General features: G+C 38.1%; 1 protein-coding gene across 9 annotated transcripts in view; it reads left to right on the top strand.

Annotated features, from left to right (window-relative positions):
- The window catches only part of LOC116713970 (misshapen-like kinase 1), a 76762-nt gene that overhangs the window by 18667 nt on the left and 38420 nt on the right, over window positions 1-19675 (top strand). For all 9 annotated transcript variants that reach the window (XM_032554253.1, XM_032554255.1, XM_032554260.1 and 6 more), the window contains exons 4-12: window positions 3663-3788; window positions 3925-4035; window positions 8749-8839; window positions 8927-9057; window positions 9809-9863; window positions 11959-12037; window positions 14308-14480; window positions 18819-18891; window positions 19079-19214. In XM_032554253.1, coding sequence (XP_032410144.1) covers window positions 3663-3788; window positions 3925-4035; window positions 8749-8839; window positions 8927-9057; window positions 9809-9863; window positions 11959-12037; window positions 14308-14480; window positions 18819-18891; window positions 19079-19214 — 975 coding nt within the window. The remainder of the gene's footprint in view (window positions 1-3662; window positions 3789-3924; window positions 4036-8748; window positions 8840-8926; window positions 9058-9808; window positions 9864-11958; window positions 12038-14307; window positions 14481-18818; window positions 18892-19078; window positions 19215-19675) is intronic.

The following is a 19675-nucleotide window of genomic DNA, read 5'->3' as shown; positions in this document are numbered from 1 at the left end:
GTGGAATAAGTAACTTTGTAAATTTTTTACTAAGTCTGATTTAATTTTGCAGCCATTTCTAAGTTTGCTCAAATTTGGCTTTCTAAATCCATTTTGCAACAGTTAGACCTCAATGTCACAGAGTTGACTTTTTTTTTTTGTTGTTTTTTTTTTGTGGGAGATATTTTTGTTGTTGTTGTAATAATACATTAATAATGGACTTATCAAATGGTCTAATTCAAATCATTTAGCTTAAACAGGTTAGCTGTGTTCTACAAAGTCTGCTAAAGCGTTTTGACACATATTTGACCTGTAATAAAAATTTTTACGGCTCATCAGGATAATATGTTCATAAAAGGATAACAGTTAGATCTTTAATAACTTAATGTGGCCAGATTCCAGTCGACCTGATAATTTGACCATCTGGAAAGTTTAGACATTACTATGAAAACACATGTTGTTTAATCATCTGTCCTTATTTTTTTTTCTTCCTTTTCTGCAGTGAAATCCGTTATTATCAGTATCATAACCATATGTTCTGCATTTACCTATGTCAAGTTTTAAGTTTTCATTTTGTTTGTGTAAACAATTTCACACACTGACCATCTCAAATTATAATCTTTTGAGTTTTAAAAGTTCCAGCTGAGCAGCCACAGTTTGAGGTCACTGTGCCTAGCAAAAAAAAAAAAAATGAACGTGATGATGAGTTTTGCATATTCTGTTAGACAGATCCAATAACTAAACAGTTTTATGTTTTTCTAAACAATGGAAAGAATAATTAGCAGATTAAACAACCAATCTCAAGGGATAGATAAATTTAATAAAAGTATTATTCAATGTTTGTTTTTTTTTATGCCGTCTTAAAGTCATAACGCATTCAGCAGGGCATAAGTTTCCCTAATGTTTTCTTTGGCTATAAATTTCGTGGCACTGTTTATTACTGGAGGAGCGTGTCATTGCTGTGACATTTAAAGGCAATTTTTTCAGTTGTGAAAAGCTGTTGGGCACTGAGAGTTATTAAGGAAGAGTTATAGTAAATATATATTTCCTTTTGCAGAGAGAACAGTTACCTGGTGCACATCAATCACAACGTGTTAAAAACATAGCCTTAAACCTCAGTCTGAATTTCAGCTGAGCAACTTCTTCTGGAAATGATTAGAATAGAAATTTGGAAAGGTGAGCACAAATAATATACACTGCCTGGCCAAAAAAAAAAGTCGCCACCTGGATTTAACTATGCAAATAGGTACAAGCCTCCTATTGGATAAGTACTGCATAGGCGATTATCTTTCAGCTGGCAACAAGTTATTTAACCCCAGCTAATGCAATGAGTAACTCCTCATTTCTTAAACAACCATGGCAAAAGACACATCCTGTGGTCGTGGAAAAAACGTTAGTCTGTTTAAGAAGGGTCAAATCATTGGCATGCATCAAGCAGAGAAAACATCTAAGGAGATTGCAGAAACTACTAGAATTGGCTTAAGAACTGTCCAACGCATCATTAAAAACTGGAAGGATGGTGGGGAACCATCGTCTTCCAGGAAGAAATGTGGTCGGAAAAAAATCCTGAATGATCGTGATCGGCGATTACTTAAACATTTGGTCAAATCACATCGAAGAAAAACAACAGCAGAACTCAGGAGTATGTTTAATTGTGAACGCAAAAGCATTTCCACACGCACAATGCGAAGGGAACTCAAGGGGTTGGGATTGAACAGCTGTGTAGCCGTAAGAAAACCTCTAATCAGTAAGGCTAACCAGAAAAAAAGGCTTCAGTTTGCTAGGGAGCATAAAGATTGGACTCTGGAGGAATGGAAGAGGGTCATGTGGTCTGATGAGTCCAGATTTACCCTGTTCCAGAGTGATGGGCGCATCAGGGTAAGAAGAGAGGCAGGTGAAGTGATGCACCCATCATGCCTAGTGCCTACTGTACAAGCCTGTGGGGGCAGTGCTATGATCTGGGGTTGCTGCAGTTGGTCAGGTCTAGGTTCAGCAACATTGTGTGCCCAAAGAATGAGGTCAGCTGACTACCTGAATATACTGAATGACCAGGTTATTCCATCAGTGGATTTTGTCTTCCCAAATGGAACGGGCATATTCCAAGATGACAATGGCAGGATTCATCGGGCTCACATTGTGAAAGAGTGGTTCAGGGAGCATTTTTCACACATGGATTGGCCACCACAGAGTCCAGACCTTAACCCCATTGAGAATCTTTGGGATGTGCTGGAGAAGGCTTTGCGCAGTGGTCAGACTCTCCCATCATCAGTACAAGATCTTGGTGAAAGATTAATGCAACACTGGATGGAAATAAATCTTGTGACACTGCAGAAGCTTATTGAAACAATGCCACAGCGAATGCGGGTTGTAATCAAAGCTAAAGGCAGTCCAACAAAATATTAGAGAGTGTGACCATTTTTTGGTGGCGACTTTTTTTTTGGCCAGGCAGTGTAATATGAAGTCCTGTTCATACCTGTATAACACTGATATGTTGTAAACCTGAGATTTCACGGTTTGTTTACATTCTTGGAGAAAAGCAACATTAAAAAACCCCCAACTATGTTGACGCCTACATCATATGTGTAAAGTGTCACTGTCAGACTTACAGCTCACAACATTCTAGCAGTTTTATGTTTCTCTTAATCCGGATTTGTTTTTCGAGCGAGTTATCTTTGACCTCGCACAGCTTTAGCCATGCTCAGCGTCGCCTGCCTTTGAAATCTGATGTCATTTATGGCGACTTTGGTGCATAATACAACACTGGTATTGCAGCATTTTAAAATGGAATCAGAGTTTTTGTAAATGTAGATTTTTTATTTTTTTTTTATGTGAAAAGTCTACATTGAAATAAATATTTGGAGCAAAGCAGCTGTGGCCAAAGCTAAGCTGAGAGACACAAAACTACAAACAGTTGATACTTTGTTGATGAATTGTTTAATTCACCGACCTTTGGCAGCCTTTTTGTCTTGTATTTACAGCTTTTATTTCATTATAAAAGACCATTAACTTGACCTCTATATTGGTGCATGTTTGAACTTTGAAGTTAGACTGTGAACATGAAGCCAAACTTGGGACCACTTGCTGGTGAAGCACGAACTCGCACAGAACAGTTCACATGCACATTTTCATCATCAATGAGTTGGACTTTTCCTGTGGACTTTTTTTTAATGATTTCTCTGCTGGTCTGCTACAGACAATCTGTGGAAATGCCTGTCTATTATCTGCCATCGCACACTGACTCACACTTGCGCACGCAGTCACAGTCAGGCGGGAGGCAAAGGGCCTTTCTTTTTTTGTTGTTGTTTCAGATAGCGGCGAAAGTTCCCACTCTGCCCTGTCATTTTCTGGTGTCTGTGTGGAGATTTAAAAGCAGGCAGGAACTTGGAAAAAAGTCCGACTCCTCCAGCTCCCCTACCATTCATATGTCTCTTCTCATTTCCCATGATCTCCTTCATTGCAGGGGACAACTTAGGGGTTCATTGACTTGGAGAAGTTATAAGACATTTCTATTATCATCCCTTATGTTGTAAACCAGTAAAGTGAGTTTAAAACCAAAACATTGCTTATTATTGTGTTAATTGTTCATACTCTGAGTTATTTCTGTCTGCTGTCATTGTTGGCCGCACTAACAAAACTTGTGCTGTCTTTAATATTTTCTCTTATGTTGGGTGTTTTGTCTGTAGGAAGAAGAGGAGGAGATAAAGCTGGAGATTAATATGCTGAAGAGTTATTCCCATCACAGAAACATTGCTACTTATTATGGTGCCTTCATTAAAAAAGGACCTGCGGGACAGGACCACCAACTTTGGGTTTGTAAACTGGAATAGTTGAAAAATATTTCATGTTCCGAGCATTCTGTTTGTTTAAAGACGCCGATATTTAGAGCTTTCCATAAATGTGGCAGAAACGTATCACTACTAACCATTAAATTGTTTGCTTCTTCAGTTAGTGATGGAGTACTGTGGTGCTGGCTCTGTGACAGACTTGGTGAAAAAGACTAAAGGAAACTGTTTGAAAGAGGACTGGATTGCCTACATCTGCAGAGAGGTGCTAAGGGTAAGGAGCAGAGCAAAACACACATTTATGTAATCATAACTGCCTTGTATAGAAAGAGCCTGGTGAGCCCTAATGCGTTGTTAGTTGTAAATATCCAGTGCAGCCTACAGTTATGGCCTTTTGGTATCAGGACCTAATGATATGACGAATTCCTTAGTTATGTTTAGGTAATGATGAGCAGTTGTATAATGATATACAATGGACAGGTTAACTATTTAACCTATAAACTTCCAAGCTGAAATACTTTTGCACAATGCTGATTGACAGACTATTGGCTGGCATCTGCAAAGCAGCCAATCCAGGAGCACCATTTATTTTGCTTGACTCTGATTGGCTGAACCGCCAGAAGCAGAGACAAGGACAACTTTAATTATTAGCTTCTGTAGTAGCAGTGCTAAGATGGTTTCAATTTTGCGTATTAATGCATATTTAGGTATATTTGGAGTTTGAAATATTAAAACAGGGAGATATAAGCATTTTTAGAGGAAGCTTTATTCCTCTAAAAGTTATTCGCGGGCAGCTATTATCACAGACTCTCTGTTTTTTGTGATTTTCTGGTGTTTCTGACTGAGCATTTGCTTTAAAACTTAATTTTATGTTTTTAAAAATGACGACAAGGATTTTTAGTTTACATTTTAAAATATCTTTAGCATCTTATGCTTGGGTCACAATCAGTTCACTCCTCTTATAAATTCAGCCTAATGTTGTCAATGTTTGTCCAACGAAGACTTCTTCTTTTTAATCACCAAAAATGGGGTACAGAACTGCTATAGCCGTAGAAATTTGAAATGGCGAAAGAGTGATATGACTCTTGGCCAGTCTAATTCTCTCTTGTTACAGCAAGAATAAACAAGGATTTCTCCTTAAAGAATATGGTTTCCTTAAGAATAGCCTCCTTTCTTACTTAATCTGACCTCATTTTAAAACACCTTCAAGATTCTCCAACAGTGACTCTTCTTTCCCCACCAACAACTTGCACACTGGAGAGGATTCTTGTTAGTGCTTAGATCCAATCTGTTCACTGATGGGGGAAAAAAAGGGGAATATTTTGTTTCCGACCAGCTGGTCAGGGCAGGTCAGGTGGAAAATGGTCAGATTCTAACCAACTTCTAACTTCTTCCCAAAAAGAAAAGGTCCAAGACAGAGTTTGATGCTTACTGCTTCCATAGGAATGAAATAGCACAAGCGGGCTGCAAAGTTTTGGATTCGACCGTTGTGTAGTGTTCAGGTCCATCTTAAGACAATGCCAAAAGGGAAAGACAACTTCAGGAAGCAGTTGTTGCTGCCTATCAGTCTGGGAAAGGCCAAGATGTCATTTCCAAACAATGGCGTCATAGCTTTCAGCAGTTATCTCCGCTGTCAATCTTCGCCAAGGTGGACGTCCAAGAAATGGTTGTAAAGTTTTCTTTGAAAACTAAGCCAAATCCTTCTGAAATACGGTCACTTGGGTAGTTGAGAGCAACATTGAGATGATTGGTTGTAACGGGCAGCCACATTTTTTGGAGGCACCTTAAAGAGGGTGTGCGTGCCAGCACCTCATACCAACTCTCAAGCACAATGGTGACGGGCTTGTTTTTGCTTCTCTGTGTATCCGAATATTCTGGTGTCAGTGTAAGAAGCTGAAGGTTGAATGAAACTAGTCATCTAACAGGATGTTTAGGAAAATGATTTTAAGCATATCAGCAAATATCTAACAGAATGGCTAAAACACAAAATAAGGTATTGCTTATTTTAAGGTGTTGAAGTAGTGAAAGCTATCTGAGGGGCTTAAGAAAGCTTTGCATAAACTGCAATGAGCCGAATAAATTTGAATAGAAAGCAAAGCCAACTGGAAGTAAAATATGAAAAAGTTGCCAAAAATTAGCTTGATCACACACCTTTCCATTAATCAGGATTAGCTTCACCAAAAAGTGGCAGTACAGGCTCTAATGTTGCATAGCAAACGTGTGGCTAACTTGGCTATACACTGTAGCTTGATTCAGTCTGTTTTATTGTTAGTTTGTGGTTTGATATGACAGATGGCTCTGCCACAATTATGAATATGCACACCACTTTCAATGCATTGTTTTTGAGCTGTAGAGTAAAGCACCACATCCACTGTTGATTCCACATTTTAATTTGCAACGTATGTGCTTATGTGTTTTGTCAGTATGTTAAAAAGCTGTATTATAAACTGCGACAAGCACTTGGTAATGCTTTTTCTAAATGCTTTGAGCCATTTAAATCACAAGTGTTCACACATTTACAAAGGAAGTGCAAAATAATCCACATTTCCAAGCATGAATTGCTGAGAAGACTGAGGTACAGTTACACCATTTACCCGTTCTGAAATAAATTCCCAACAGGTCATGTGATTTTTGTATCTGCAACTAGATTTAAGCTTTGCTTTAGCTGTTGTTTATGACTCATATCAATCATTTGTATTTTGGTGTTTCATCCTAGTTTTGTGTATACCAGGGAACTGAAGATGCTTAATGCAGTTCCTCTTTCCACAGCGACTCTTTACATCGGTGCTACTCTAATCCTTAAAGTTCAATGTCCTGCAAAAATATCCAAATAGTTAGTTTTATTTTTCATTTTCATACTTAACTGGACAGTTTAAAGCATAAAGTTGTTTAGGAGATGATGAGATTTTAAGAAAAACTGCTTTCTGTGTTCTCTCTTTGAGTTTGTGACCGTAGTAGCATACCTAGCTATCCTTCAGCTCTCCTGAGCCAAGTTCAAATAAATCTCTTCGCTGATGATATTGTGCTTCTGTCAAGAACGAGAATAAAACTGGGATATTTTTTTTTAGTGTTTAGAATTTTGTAGGGGACACAAAAGAAATCTGGACAGTGGCCAGTATTTTCTGAGCTGCAGTCAGCCACGCTGTCTCCTGATTGTTTCAATATCACAACATCCCCTCACACATACACCCCTACACACACGCCCGCGCACCAACACACACACACACACACACACACATAGAGACACTACGGTCTGACATAGCGTCATTGTCTGAAATAGGACTCACTTCCTCTGTTTATTTAACCTCCTTTGAAGAAGCGAGAATGCAAGGACCCAGAAATGTGTGTGCTCTGACACTAAGCAACTAGTAGACGTTCTCGACTTGAACACTTTAGCATTTAGAAGAGACCTATTAGGAAAAAAAGAAATATTTATTGTGGCCGATTTTCTTTTTCTTCTAAAACTCTAAATAATCTCTAAATCATGTCAGTTTCCCGATATTTCATTATGTAAGCACAGGCATGTTAAAAATAGAGCACACTCTGCATTAATGCAATGTTTTATCATCTATCCTCTAGAATGTGGTCGCTACAAAACCACAGCCCTAATTCCACAATGTCAATAATTGTTATATGAAGAGAGAAGGTTTGTGAAAAACTTAGTACACCCATCACACTTGACATGCAAAGTCAAGTGTGATGACTTTGCATTTTTACAGTCACTACACTAGAATTTTTAAAGAGGTGTGCTTTTTATTATGTCCATTTGCAGAACGTTCAAAAGTTTCATCAATATCTCTTTCCAATTTCCAACTTCATAACCTCTAGTGTATTTTTATGGAATTTTCTTAGACAAAGTTGTGTATAATTGCAATGTTAATGTTTGTAATGTAATGTTTTTTGCTTCTATTTCAGACCCATCGGGTCACATCTGCACATACATGGTTAGCACTACCTGCCCCATTGTTGCAAACTTAGCAATTTTGTCCCTGCATTTAGCAACTTTTCAAGAAAAAAAAAAAGAAAAAGGAAATCGATAACGGTAATCGGCAGGTCAGACTTTTCATAGCTTGGTGATCTGCCAGAAAACTGCAATCGGCGTACCCCTCATATTAGATTACTTTTATATTTGTTGTTGCAACATGAAAAACTATAATGAACAACCTGATTGTGACTCATTTTTATTGTATGACAAATTAAGACAAGCTCAGAAATTTCCATTTGCACGATTTATCGTTTTTCTCTTTTGTCTCTCTTCCTACCAAAAAACTGGATGATAAAACTCTTTAATCTGGGGGTTTGGTCTCAACTATCTCTTTTTTTAAGGGACAATTTAGTTTACAGAGACTCCATCATTTATTTTATTTGTTGTTCCTGTTTTATTTATTCATTTATTTATTTGTTTATTTAAAATGTTTTCCAGCTCCAGTGTTTAATGTTCATTAGAATTTAAAGTTTATTGATCTTTGTGAATGTGTTCTTGTATTATTATGGCCTTACCATTATTATTATTTCTTGAAAATTGTCTCAAAATTACAACATTATTATTTATTGCAATAATTTCTGGGGCTACTTATCGTCCAACAAAATGTATATATATACAGTATATACACATATATATAAATCTAAATGTTATAAAAAGACAGGAGTGTTTCTCTTAAATCAAAGTTAGACAGGAAATGGCTCCAAAGACTGTTTATAGAAGAGAGCTCCACTGTGTAATCTTGTTGTTTTGACTGACTAAAGCCAAAGTCATTATATTCTTACCCCAGGAAATTACAGTAATTTGTTAAAAGAGGCATAATATATGTTCCTTACAGCAAGAATGTTTACAGTTGCGCCACAAATCTGACAATCCAGCTCTGTATGAATCCAGGCATGTGATGAAGACGTTCTTTGACGGCCAGTGTTTGCCACTTTCATACTTGCGAGTCATCTGACTCGTCCGTGAACGAGCGCGCTCATTGTGGACGTCTTTGTCTTCCAGGGTCTTTCCCATCTTCACTCTCATCATGTGATCCACCGAGACATAAAGGGACAAAATGTTTTGCTCACGGAGAACGCCGAGGTCAAACTGGGTAAGACAGAACGCAGCAAGACGCACAGTACTAACGAGGGAGTATAAGAGTATTTCCTTGATCATTTCTCATATTTTCATACTCCAGTTGACTTTGGAGTCTCGGCTCAGTTGGACAAGACGATTGGTCGAAGGAACACTTTCATTGGTACTCCCTATTGGATGGCTCCAGAGGTCATTGCCTGTGACGAGAATCCGGACGCCACCTACGACTACAGAGTAACTTTTCTTTCAACGCAAATAGAACACAGCACAGAAATTTCGATAATGTTTTTGTAGTGCAAAAATCCAGTGGAGAATCAGCTCCTTACAAACAGCAAACAGTGAAAAAAAAAAAAAAAAAAGATTTGGAGCCGACGGCAACAGCTAAGTTGCAGCTGCGACTCGGTGTGTAGAGCTGTTGTCTTGAGATCAGAAAGTTGTGGGTCTGATTCCAGCTTGTCACTTGTTGATGTGCCCCTGGGCATGATGCACAACCCCCAGGTTAGTTTTAATCTAATTATTTATGTAAAGTCTTGTTTTCCTCTGATCTATTAGATGCAAAAAGATACGATCTTTTCTCACTGTCTGATATTAAACTGAGGCTAAAGGCACATTTACATGTGACAAGAGAAAGCAAGAATCAAACCCACAACCTTTGCAAAACAGCTACTATACCCACTTAGGCATTGTCACCTGATGTATGTAAATCTGTGGTTTCAGTTTTATATTTGTATCATTTAGTCTCACTTACAAAGAATTTAAATCATATTTCTTGTTTCAGTGAATCCACTGATTCATTTCTAGAAGTGAGATTTCAGTTTCAGAAATCTTTGTATTTGAAACATTGTCTGTAATTGATGGGTATTTTGTCTTGGTCTGCAGCCAAACTGACTCATAGGCTGGAATGCAAACAGCCACCAAATAGGGTTTCATCTTAGCTTGTGTTTATGCTACAGACTCAGCTTTTTCTGTTCTCTTTTGTTTTTAGAGCGATCTTTGGTCATTAGGCATCACTGCACTGGAGATGGCGGAAGGAGCTCCTCGTAAGTTACAAATACAAAAGATGTAGGTCTGTGATGTCGAGGTAAAAAGTCGGTACACCCTTAGTCAGCACCTATGTTTGGATAAATTTATCTCACGATACATTACACCGTGTTCATACTTATTTTAGTAAAGAAACCCTTTGTAAAACTAGCAAATATTTCAACTAGGGGAGTTAGTAACAGGAAATTGCTATATAATAAATAGGTTGATGAACTGTGAATTCAGGTGCATATTAAGGATAAATATGTTGTTGTTGCCCATAAATCAGTAAAGGGTTATAAGGTCATTTCCAGTCAATTTGTAGTCCATCATCCTGGGACTGTGGTGCACAAAGTTCAGGCCTGGCGCCATTTGCCATTAGAAATTTGCATGTATCTTATGCAGATGGACATGATTAAAATTTTGTTTTTTAAGGAGGAGGATCTTATCAAAAATGCCTACATTTTCTTAAAGTGAAAATTGAAGTCATTGTCTTCTATTACTACCAATTTCGTCTTTTGTTTAAAGTAGATGAAAAGTTATGCCACAAACATTTAGCGGTATTCATTAAGGTTGGCAAAATACACGTTTAAATTTTCTGAAGAAAAAAAGACTTCTTAATCTATTGTAGTGGATTAAAAAAAGACAGCAAAAATTAGGAAATCAGGTTTTCTTAAAAATGAAAAGCAAATATTTGACAACCTTTTAAGATACAATATTTACAGGTCAAATTTTCTACAAAAGTCTCACTCGCGTGTTTGTTGCGCTGCTGTATTGCAAAGTTAAATTATAGCAGAAGAGGTGAAAACATTTTTTGAAATTATTCAAGGTTTTAAATTGAAAACCAGAAGCTGTTACTTCCCCCCGAAAATATTTCAAACTAAATTTGGCCTGAGAGGAAAAAGTTTGGACACCCATACATTAGGTAAAAAACATTTACAACTGGAAAACATTTAAGGCAGTTGCCAATTTTCAAAGTTCACCTTAATGGCTGATGGCTTAATCCTGAGAAACATTTCCAACCAAACTCAAGAGCTCTGTCTCAGACATGTTTTTCTTCACATGCTAAAATTTGAAGCTCATGTCAGTAAGTTTTAGAAATAGACAATTGTAAGACCAAACTTGCTCTCTCTTCCTCTCTCTCTTTATAAACATAGCAGCACTTTTCAGGTTTCATCTGAACATGCTAATTTACATTATGTCTGGGTAAATGACCCTGAAGTGGAGACATTTGGCTGTAATGCAGATTGATGTTTGTATAAAGCCAAATGTCACTTCTTTTTACAAAAAGAAAACACACGTGGTCAAGGGCTGATGATAGGAAAACCCAGAGAGTGAAAACACCACACAAAAAGATGATGAAGGAATATTAAAAAAAAACTGTTGGGTAAATCTCTCTGTTGGGTTGTTTTCTAGGGGCATCCCGATCTGATATTGATACGTTTTCCAGTTCCAGTGTTACATGTTTATTAAAATGTAAAGATTATTGATCTTTTAGAATTTGTTCTTGCATTATTTTGCCATTATCATTATATTACTTGACAAAAGTCTCAAAGCAACAATATTTTCATTTATCACATTAACCTTTGGGACAATTTATCATCCAGTAAAATTTGTTATTGCGACAGGCCTACACACTGAGCCAATGGTTAATAATAAACGGGTCAGTTATTGTCATATCTATTGTTGTTGACTATTGCTCTCTGTTTGAGTAACATCGCTTGATCAAACCTTTTCTGACGTTCCACACTACAAAATATGTAAGCTATCGTATCGGGTCGATATCGATATCAGTCAATACTCAAAGCTGCGATATCAGGATGGTGTTATGATACAATCCAATCCAATCCAAAAGTTTGGGATTTTGGTTGTAAAGAATAATCATGGCAACGCTTTGTAATCTAAACCTGAAGGCCTGAAAATGACTGAAATGTCTAGAAATGTAAACTCTTAGCTGAATAGGCCTTACTGTCTTTGTCTTTGTTTGTCACTGTAAAGAGTGTGCAGAAATCACTGCCTCTCTTCCAAGGATTCTTTAAATCCCTTTTCAGCGGTCCTGACACACTTTTCTCCTTTGTCTTTGTTCTGTCCGACTCCGTTGCTTTCCCTCTGCAGCTCTCTGCGACATGCATCCAATGAGAGCTCTGTTTCTGATTCCTCGAAACCCCGCGCCCAGACTCAAATCGAAGAAGTGGTAAGCCTGTGAACACAACTCTCATCTGTACGCACAACACAGGGAAACAGGCAGCAGGCTTGAGGCTCTCAGGTGTCTTTTGTTGTGGGTTTCGTACAGCTGACGATCAGACGACACACATTCTAGCTGTTTCTTTTCACAAAAAGCTCAGTGCTTGTAGACGTGTGGTGATCACTGCAAGTTATTTGTCCTGTGTGTAAATTAAAGTTACCGTAGTGTTTCTGCTGTAAGTTTGAAATTAAATTGGGATTTGATTTTTACCCTCTCTTCATCAATCACTCGTCTTCCTGCCCTTTCATGCATAATAGAAAAGCTCTTCCCATTGAACTCTGGACTGACACTAGCTGCTGTCTTTCATTCACCATTAACACGATCAGAAACGCCTTTTCTCCCGGCAGCTTTTAATAGGTCTTGTAGTGCAGAGCTTTGCTGTGATTTTACCCAGAGGCCTCCCTGAGGCGGATAAACGAAGCAACAACACACATATTTCTTTCCCTTCCCTGTTCAAAAAACAGACAACAGTCCCGTTCGACTCTCAAAGTGATTTCTGATGGTAGATTTAGCTTTAAAGCCTCACATCGACTTTACAATTTACACAATATTTTTCTTTGGGAGTGCTGAGAGGAATGATGAGCTGATTGGAGGCAAGTTGCCAGACAACTCTAGGAAGTTTATAGCAGCTACTAGACACAGGTATTGATGTAAACATGATTGATTTGTCTGCTTTTTACATTGATTTGTTGTGTTTTTTTGTTGGAAACTTCTTGGTCTTTAAATTGACGAGTATTTGAGCACAAATTGATTTAAACTTCTTAGTTTAAACCAAGCAACATATGCAATTTTATGTTATTTATTTAATTGTCATTATCTCGTGTGTTTTAATTTTTTTGTCAAAAAGCTTTTTTGGTTTTTATTGTTACTGTACCAGCAACAAAAAAAAGTCAACATAATTAAATCTAGAAGAATAGCATACAGAATGTCCATCCGTACAACTATCAGCAGTCATTTGATCAAACAAATTTTAAATTAATAATCAGTAAAAAAAAGTTGACACTTTCAACTGTTTTTACTGTCTTGTGTTAGTAAAATGTGCTAATATCTTGACTAGCTTTACTAAAACACCAATAATCTTTTAAAGTTATTCTTAAACATTGATCAAAAAAATAAGATGTAACACTTTGAACATTTTTTTTACTATCTTATTTTAGCAAATAGTGCTTGTAGCATGGCTAGCATTACAAAACAGCAATCTCAGGTTTGTAATTATTTTTAAACATTGACAAAATAACAACTGACGTGTTCAACAGTTTTTGCTATTTTAAACTAGTAAAAGCCGCTAATAGGCTAGCATTACTAAAGCAGCACTAAAAGGTTTTAGAATTGTTTTTAAACAGTGATAAAATAGTAGCAGACTTAACACTTGCTCATAATGCTGGTAGCATAGCTAGCAGCAATCTCAAACAGATGTTCTAATTATTTTTGAACAACAGAAAATAACTGTTGACAGTTTTTTATGATTCAAAATGCTAGTCATAGTAATGCTAGCAAAAAGCGCTAATGCAGTGCTAGCATGGCTAAAGCAGCAATCTCTGTGTATTGTCCACATAATATTGACAGCTACCTGAACAAAAGCTGAAAAAAGAAATTCGAGACATGTTCAAAGACATGTAGGATTATATTAAATTCATCCGTACAACAGTGTCGAGCCATTTACATCAAGTAAGTTTAAATTGGGGCACAATTTACGTTTTGGATGCCTTCAGTTGTTTGGATCTCGGCAGTAATTCCTTTTCTGTTTTCAGTCTTTTTAAAAAAATGTTAATGTTCAATTCCCACAGAGAGAGATATCAAAGAAAAAAAGCCAAATCAATTGATCATAATTGATTTGTAAAAGCAATAAAAAGTGTAAAACATCCAAAAGAGTGAATGGTATTTATAGGCAGTGTATGTGTGTGAAGCCGGTACCTCATGACACTTGTAGCTGTAATTGCAGCAGAAGCAAGTTTCTACAAAGTATCGACTGAGAGAATGCAAACAGATACATTTTTAAAGTTTCTTTGATGCATTTTTTCCAAAGCACATTGAAGTGTGTAGTTGTTTTTAGATAAAATGTGAGAAAGGTCCATATACTGTAGAGCCATGGGACATTTACTCTAATAAACATTGCAGCAGCTGAGCTAAATTTCGATAATTATAAAAAAAGAATGTTAATTTCAAGCATTCAGTTCAACACGTTTCTCTGAATCATTTCTTTGCCTCGCTTTCCGCAGGTCGAAGCGTTTCTTGTCGTTCGTCGACAGCTGCCTGGTCAAAAACCACATCCACCGACCCGCCACAGACGCTCTGCTGAAGCACGCCTTCATCAGGGACCTGGCAAACGAGAGGCAGGTCCGCATCATGCTGAAGGACCACCTGGACAGAACCAGGAAGAAGCGAGAGAAGGGTGAGGGGACCCAACAGGTTTTAGGGTCTTTTTGTCAAGATCCTCCCAGCTGCTGACCTGACTGCTGTCTGTACCTGCGTTTCCTTTACAAATGTATGAAAATCTTCTGCTAATGTCGAAAAAAAGCCACAATATCACAATTGGGTGTTTCCATTAAATACAAAATGAACTTAAAATCTCATGTGAATAAGCTAGTTCATGCGATAAATCATTAAAAATTGTAGCAGCGATGGATGTAAACCGTTACATCATATATATTTATAATCCAACCATGGTGCTAGCGCTCATCATCTATCAGCCAATCAGGGGAGACGTCGGCGTCTTATTCAGGAGTTGTAATGACAAGCCCCGCCTACTTGGGACCAGCTACGTATGCACCGTTTTGGTGAAATTGTAGTGACGCTGTGAGAACTCTGGTGGAGCTAGATGAACGTTGTCTGAAAAAAACAAAAACAAACCGTCATCCTCCTACTACTTCCTCTCTTCTTGTTAGGCGTTTTTGCCAGTAGCAACATCTGGCTGTTGGTCACGTGACTCGTGTGATGCAAAAAAAGTGTTTCCACTGCAGTTTTGCAACATACATCAACTTATATGTGACTGAAAAACTGCCTTATCCCGTCACAAAAATGTTTAATTGAATTTTCTTTTTTCTATAAATTGGTATTTCCATTCAGCACATTTATTTTTGTAATTTTTCATTTGCGCAATTTTATGGTTCGTGGAAACACAGCTGGTGTAAGGATTTATTTCTCGCATTTCCAGATGAATCCCTCACCAGTTGAGTCTCCTTTCTCTGCTCAGGCGCGCTCTAACTCTCGATGTTCATCTACAACATGGGGAAATGTTGCACTTGGCCGGAGCCGCTGCCCACATTTTTACACAATTCCTCTTGGTGAGCTTTAAAAGTCTTCACTTTGTGATACCATTACCACAATCCTCTGCTACTATTTTTTTTTTTTTTTTTTGAAGGAAGGAAGCAGGGATTTTGGAGAGATGGAAAGAGACACAGGGCAGCACAGCTGGAATGTGAAACATAGAGGGAGGAGCGCTGTTGTGAAAATAATTTATCCCCGTTCTTTCCCTAGATGAGCTCGATGTGCGGCGCCAACGTCAGCCCGGCGTTTTTGTTCTCTGATGGATTTTTGCACGTTGTGAAAAAAAACCTGATCAGATCTGTCAGTTTTATCCGAGTTTATTTGCAGAGGTGGAACAAAAAAGGCAGAAAGGAGAAGGAAGACGAGAAAGAGAGAGAGACGCTTAGAGGAAGGAAGGAGGAAACAGAATGGCCATCTGGTTCTAATCTCTGAGCTTCCAAAAGCATACTAAATGGCTGGAGACTTTCTGCTTGCTCTGTGTGTTTTGTGTGTGTGTGCGTGTGTGTGTGTGTGTGGGGGGGGGGGGGGTTTAGAGCCGTCTGGGTGTGCATGCCCTACTAAATAAAATGCCTGTCGCATTATTGTGTGTGTGAGTTGCTGGAAAAAAAAAATCTAAGTCAAAAATAAATTCTCCGGATGTGATGCATAGGAGGATGTGTCGTCTTTGAGCGTCCTCAGGGGTGTAGTTTGAACAAAGATGGGTTGTGTTTTGTGAGATGTATCACCCAACGATGAAATTTAAATCAACAAATTGCTCCTTTCTCCTCTACTTAGCCCAAAACTTCGGATAACAACACGACGGGGGTAGAGAGGGACTTTGGGAAAGGAAATGTTGTTGACCTTTTTGTTCTATCATTCTGCTTTAACCAACCCCACCTGGGTCGTGTTACCTTTAATGTGAACATCTGGAGAGTCAAGTCAGGGTTCAGCTTTTGGCTGAGCTGCTCTCACAACAGATGTTGTCCAAATGTCGTATGTCGTTACTGGAGCCTCATCTTCTCTCCCCCCCACCACCATCTCAGAACAATGATTTTATTCTGTTGGCTACAGGAAAAACAACAAAACACTTCCTGTGTACATATGTGGCTATAAAAGAAATATAGTTTTGAGTAGGAATGCAGCTACCAGTTTTAGGTCATTCTGAATTTTCTTTAAGAGTTTTACTTGAAGAAGATGTAAGATCGGCATTAATTAGATTAGTACTAGAGGCCATGCCACTGTAAGAAGGAGTTGTATGATTATTTTTAAACATTGATAACCGAGTTGACACTTTGCCTAAACAGTTTTTTACTATTTTATTTTTGCTAGAAAATAGCAGTAGTAGCATGGCTAGCATTACTAAAACAGCAATCAGAGGTTTTGTAAATACTTTTAAACATTGACAATAATAACAGAATTGACACTTTCAACTTTTTTTTTCTATCCCATGCTAGTGCAAAAAGTGCTAGTAGCATAACTAGCACTACTAAAACAGCAATAACAGGTTTTATAATTATTTCTAAACATTAATAGAATAATAACGTACAGCAGGAATTTTTATTGCATTATGGTAGCAAATATTGCTAGTAGCATGGCGTGCATTGCAAAATCTCAATTTCACACCGGTTTTATAATCATTTTTAAACATTAATAAAATAACAGAGTTGACACTTTCAACAGTTTGTGATCTCATGCTAGCAAAAGTCACTAAGAGCATAGCTAGCATTAATAAAAAAACTATTTCTGCGTATTGTCCCGGAACTGTCTCACTTTATTTTTTTTATTTTTTTTACAAATGACAGAAAATATTTTCCAAAAGTTGCTTTTTTTTTTCAACCAACCCTTTTGTGAGTTGCCCAGTGGAGTATTAAGTCCAGGCTAAGAGAATTTCTACTTAATTATTAAAATATAGTTTCAAAGGGGTTTTCAAAAGCTGAGAACATTTTCAAATACTGTGCTCTCAAAAGAATTAAACCAAATAATTTAGCTTTTTTTGCCTTCCTGTTTGCTGCTTTAAATCTCGCTCTGTCTCAGCTTGAACAAATTGCAGACATTACATTACAGGATAATACACTTTTCTTTTAAATAGCTTCTTAAATCTGTATCTGTTCTCTTATTTTGTTTTGAGGCACATCTGCTGACTGTCTTTCTTCTGAAAAGTGATGCTATTAGCATCAAGTAGCTTAGGTTTACTGTGTTTAGCGACTGTTTTTTAGTTTCCAACCAACTGATCTAGCAAAAATTAGCTAGATCAGCTAGCTAACCAAAGCAACTTTTGCTTACTTTGGTTGGGAAGCAAACAAAACTGATTTACTTCCTAATCGATTTCTGTAGTTGGTGTTACTGGACCCTAACACCAACGACAGGGACAGTTTTGTGTTTACGGTGCTAGCTTTTCAATCCAGCTATCATCTATTTCTGGACAAAGTCTTGACTAACAGTGACCTCTTCTCTCATCAGTCCTTGGAGTCGATCCCTTTTTTCTTCTGGCTTCTGTTTAACCACCTGCCTTTTTTGAGAACTGACTACAGAAGCTCAGCGAGGTTATCTGGGGAGTTTCCTCACCACTGATCCCAAGCGTCAGTGTTCTGATCTTTGAACCTTTTTGTTATCACTTTTCCCTCGAGACATGGACCTCCGCCGTGCCGTAAAACACAACGTCCATCGCAGAATTGTTTCCGGATTGTTGGAAGAAGATGTTCTTTACCACAGTGATTGTTCGTGGCAAAGTTCTTGGGCAGAATTGTGACAAACTCGAGTCACTTGGATTAGGACTAATTGTATTTCCAGATGTCCCAAACAATCGGAAAGGTTCTCTTTGACTCCATATTTCCTGTCATTGATGTTTTTCTTGGACAAACTTTACTTCTTTGCTTCCCGACTTTGAGCAAGGAATCCGTATCGCATTGTTAGGGAAAGTGTGTCTCTTTTGTCTCTGGAAAAGCATTTTATAACTTTATCGATGGAAAAAAAAAATCTCTCTGCATCATAAAAAAAAAAAATACATCTGGTAGAAGATTAAATATATGGAATATGAACTGAATTATAATCTTGAACCGCACAGCATTCTGGGAGATGCAGGCAGATTAAAGGCTTTTGATAAGCTAGGCTGGTGGCTCCAGCTAGCTCACTCACTCTTTGGTTGCCTAGCAACAAAATGTTGAATAACTTGTGCAGCAGCAGTTTCACATTTGTCCACCGTTTCTCACAACTAGTTAAAAATAAAAACATAAAACAACGCTGTGGAGTGAAAACTCTGGACAATATGCCTCCAGTTGGGCAATATTTCAGATATTCAAAACAAAAAACAAATCAATAATTATCCTCACCTCGGGTTGGACCGATTCTTTTACAGCTCTGACCTTCTCGGTCAGGGTTCTGTCTGATCTGATGCTGCTGTTTGTTTATACTCTGCTGATAATCAGTCTCTGCCAGTGTGAAGCTGAATTCTTCACCACTTTCTTTCTGTATTTCTCTCTGTTAGAGGATCCGGGCTACGAGTACAGCGGCAGTGAGGATGAAGAAGATGAGGTCGCAGAGGAGGAAGGCGAACCCAGGTAGTCGTCTGTTTTAGTTTCTCCGCATGGACATTCTGTCCACTGTGTCCCTCTCTTGGTGTCCAACAACAGGTGACTGATGGGTCGTTCTGTAGCCCCTCCCACTCTGTCTTTAACCTGATCACTACTGTGTTGTTTGTTTACTTTCTCACCATTTCTCATGCTCTTTTTTTTTCTCCCCTCTCAGCTCCATAGTGAACGCTCCCGGGGAATGGACGTTACGACGGGAGTTTCTACGGTTACAGACAGAAGATCGCCAAGGAGGCAGAGAGGGGGATTATGGAGGAGGAAGAGGAGGAGGAGGAGCTCAACAACGACAACAGGCAGGTTGATTTTGTACACCTACATATTGAGAAACTGAATCTGTGTTTGTCCGAAACTACAGTTCTTCTTAGTGAGTTTATTTTTACTCTGTGTAATTTACTCCTGTTGTTAGCAAAAATAATGGATGCGAGGACAATTAATTCTCAGATTATTCAGCTCTCACTGGTAACTGGGCAACCAGAAACTCAAAACTCCTATCTTTCACCGAGCAGTGAACACATCATGCTTAATCACTACCAGCAGCACTCTTTGGTGAGGAAGGTTTTACTGAGTGAAAAAGTTAACTATTTTCATAATTAAGGCTGCTGGCTGCTAAAATAAGATGCTAAAGACAGTCTAGGCCTGGGGTGACCAAAGTGCGGCCCGTGGGCCTTTTGGAGCCCCTTGATTGTTTCTGTGTGGCCCTCTAGAAAGGCTGATACAGATGGAGACTTTTATAAAAAATCTTTTTCTTTATTTG

This window comes from Xiphophorus hellerii, chromosome 23, assembly GCF_003331165.1.
Source record: "Xiphophorus hellerii strain 12219 chromosome 23, Xiphophorus_hellerii-4.1, whole genome shotgun sequence".
NCBI classification, from domain to species: Eukaryota; Metazoa; Chordata; class Actinopteri; order Cyprinodontiformes; family Poeciliidae; genus Xiphophorus; species Xiphophorus hellerii.
Note: the sequence above shows the minus strand (reverse complement) of the source record. Positions and strands in the feature narration are given on the sequence as shown.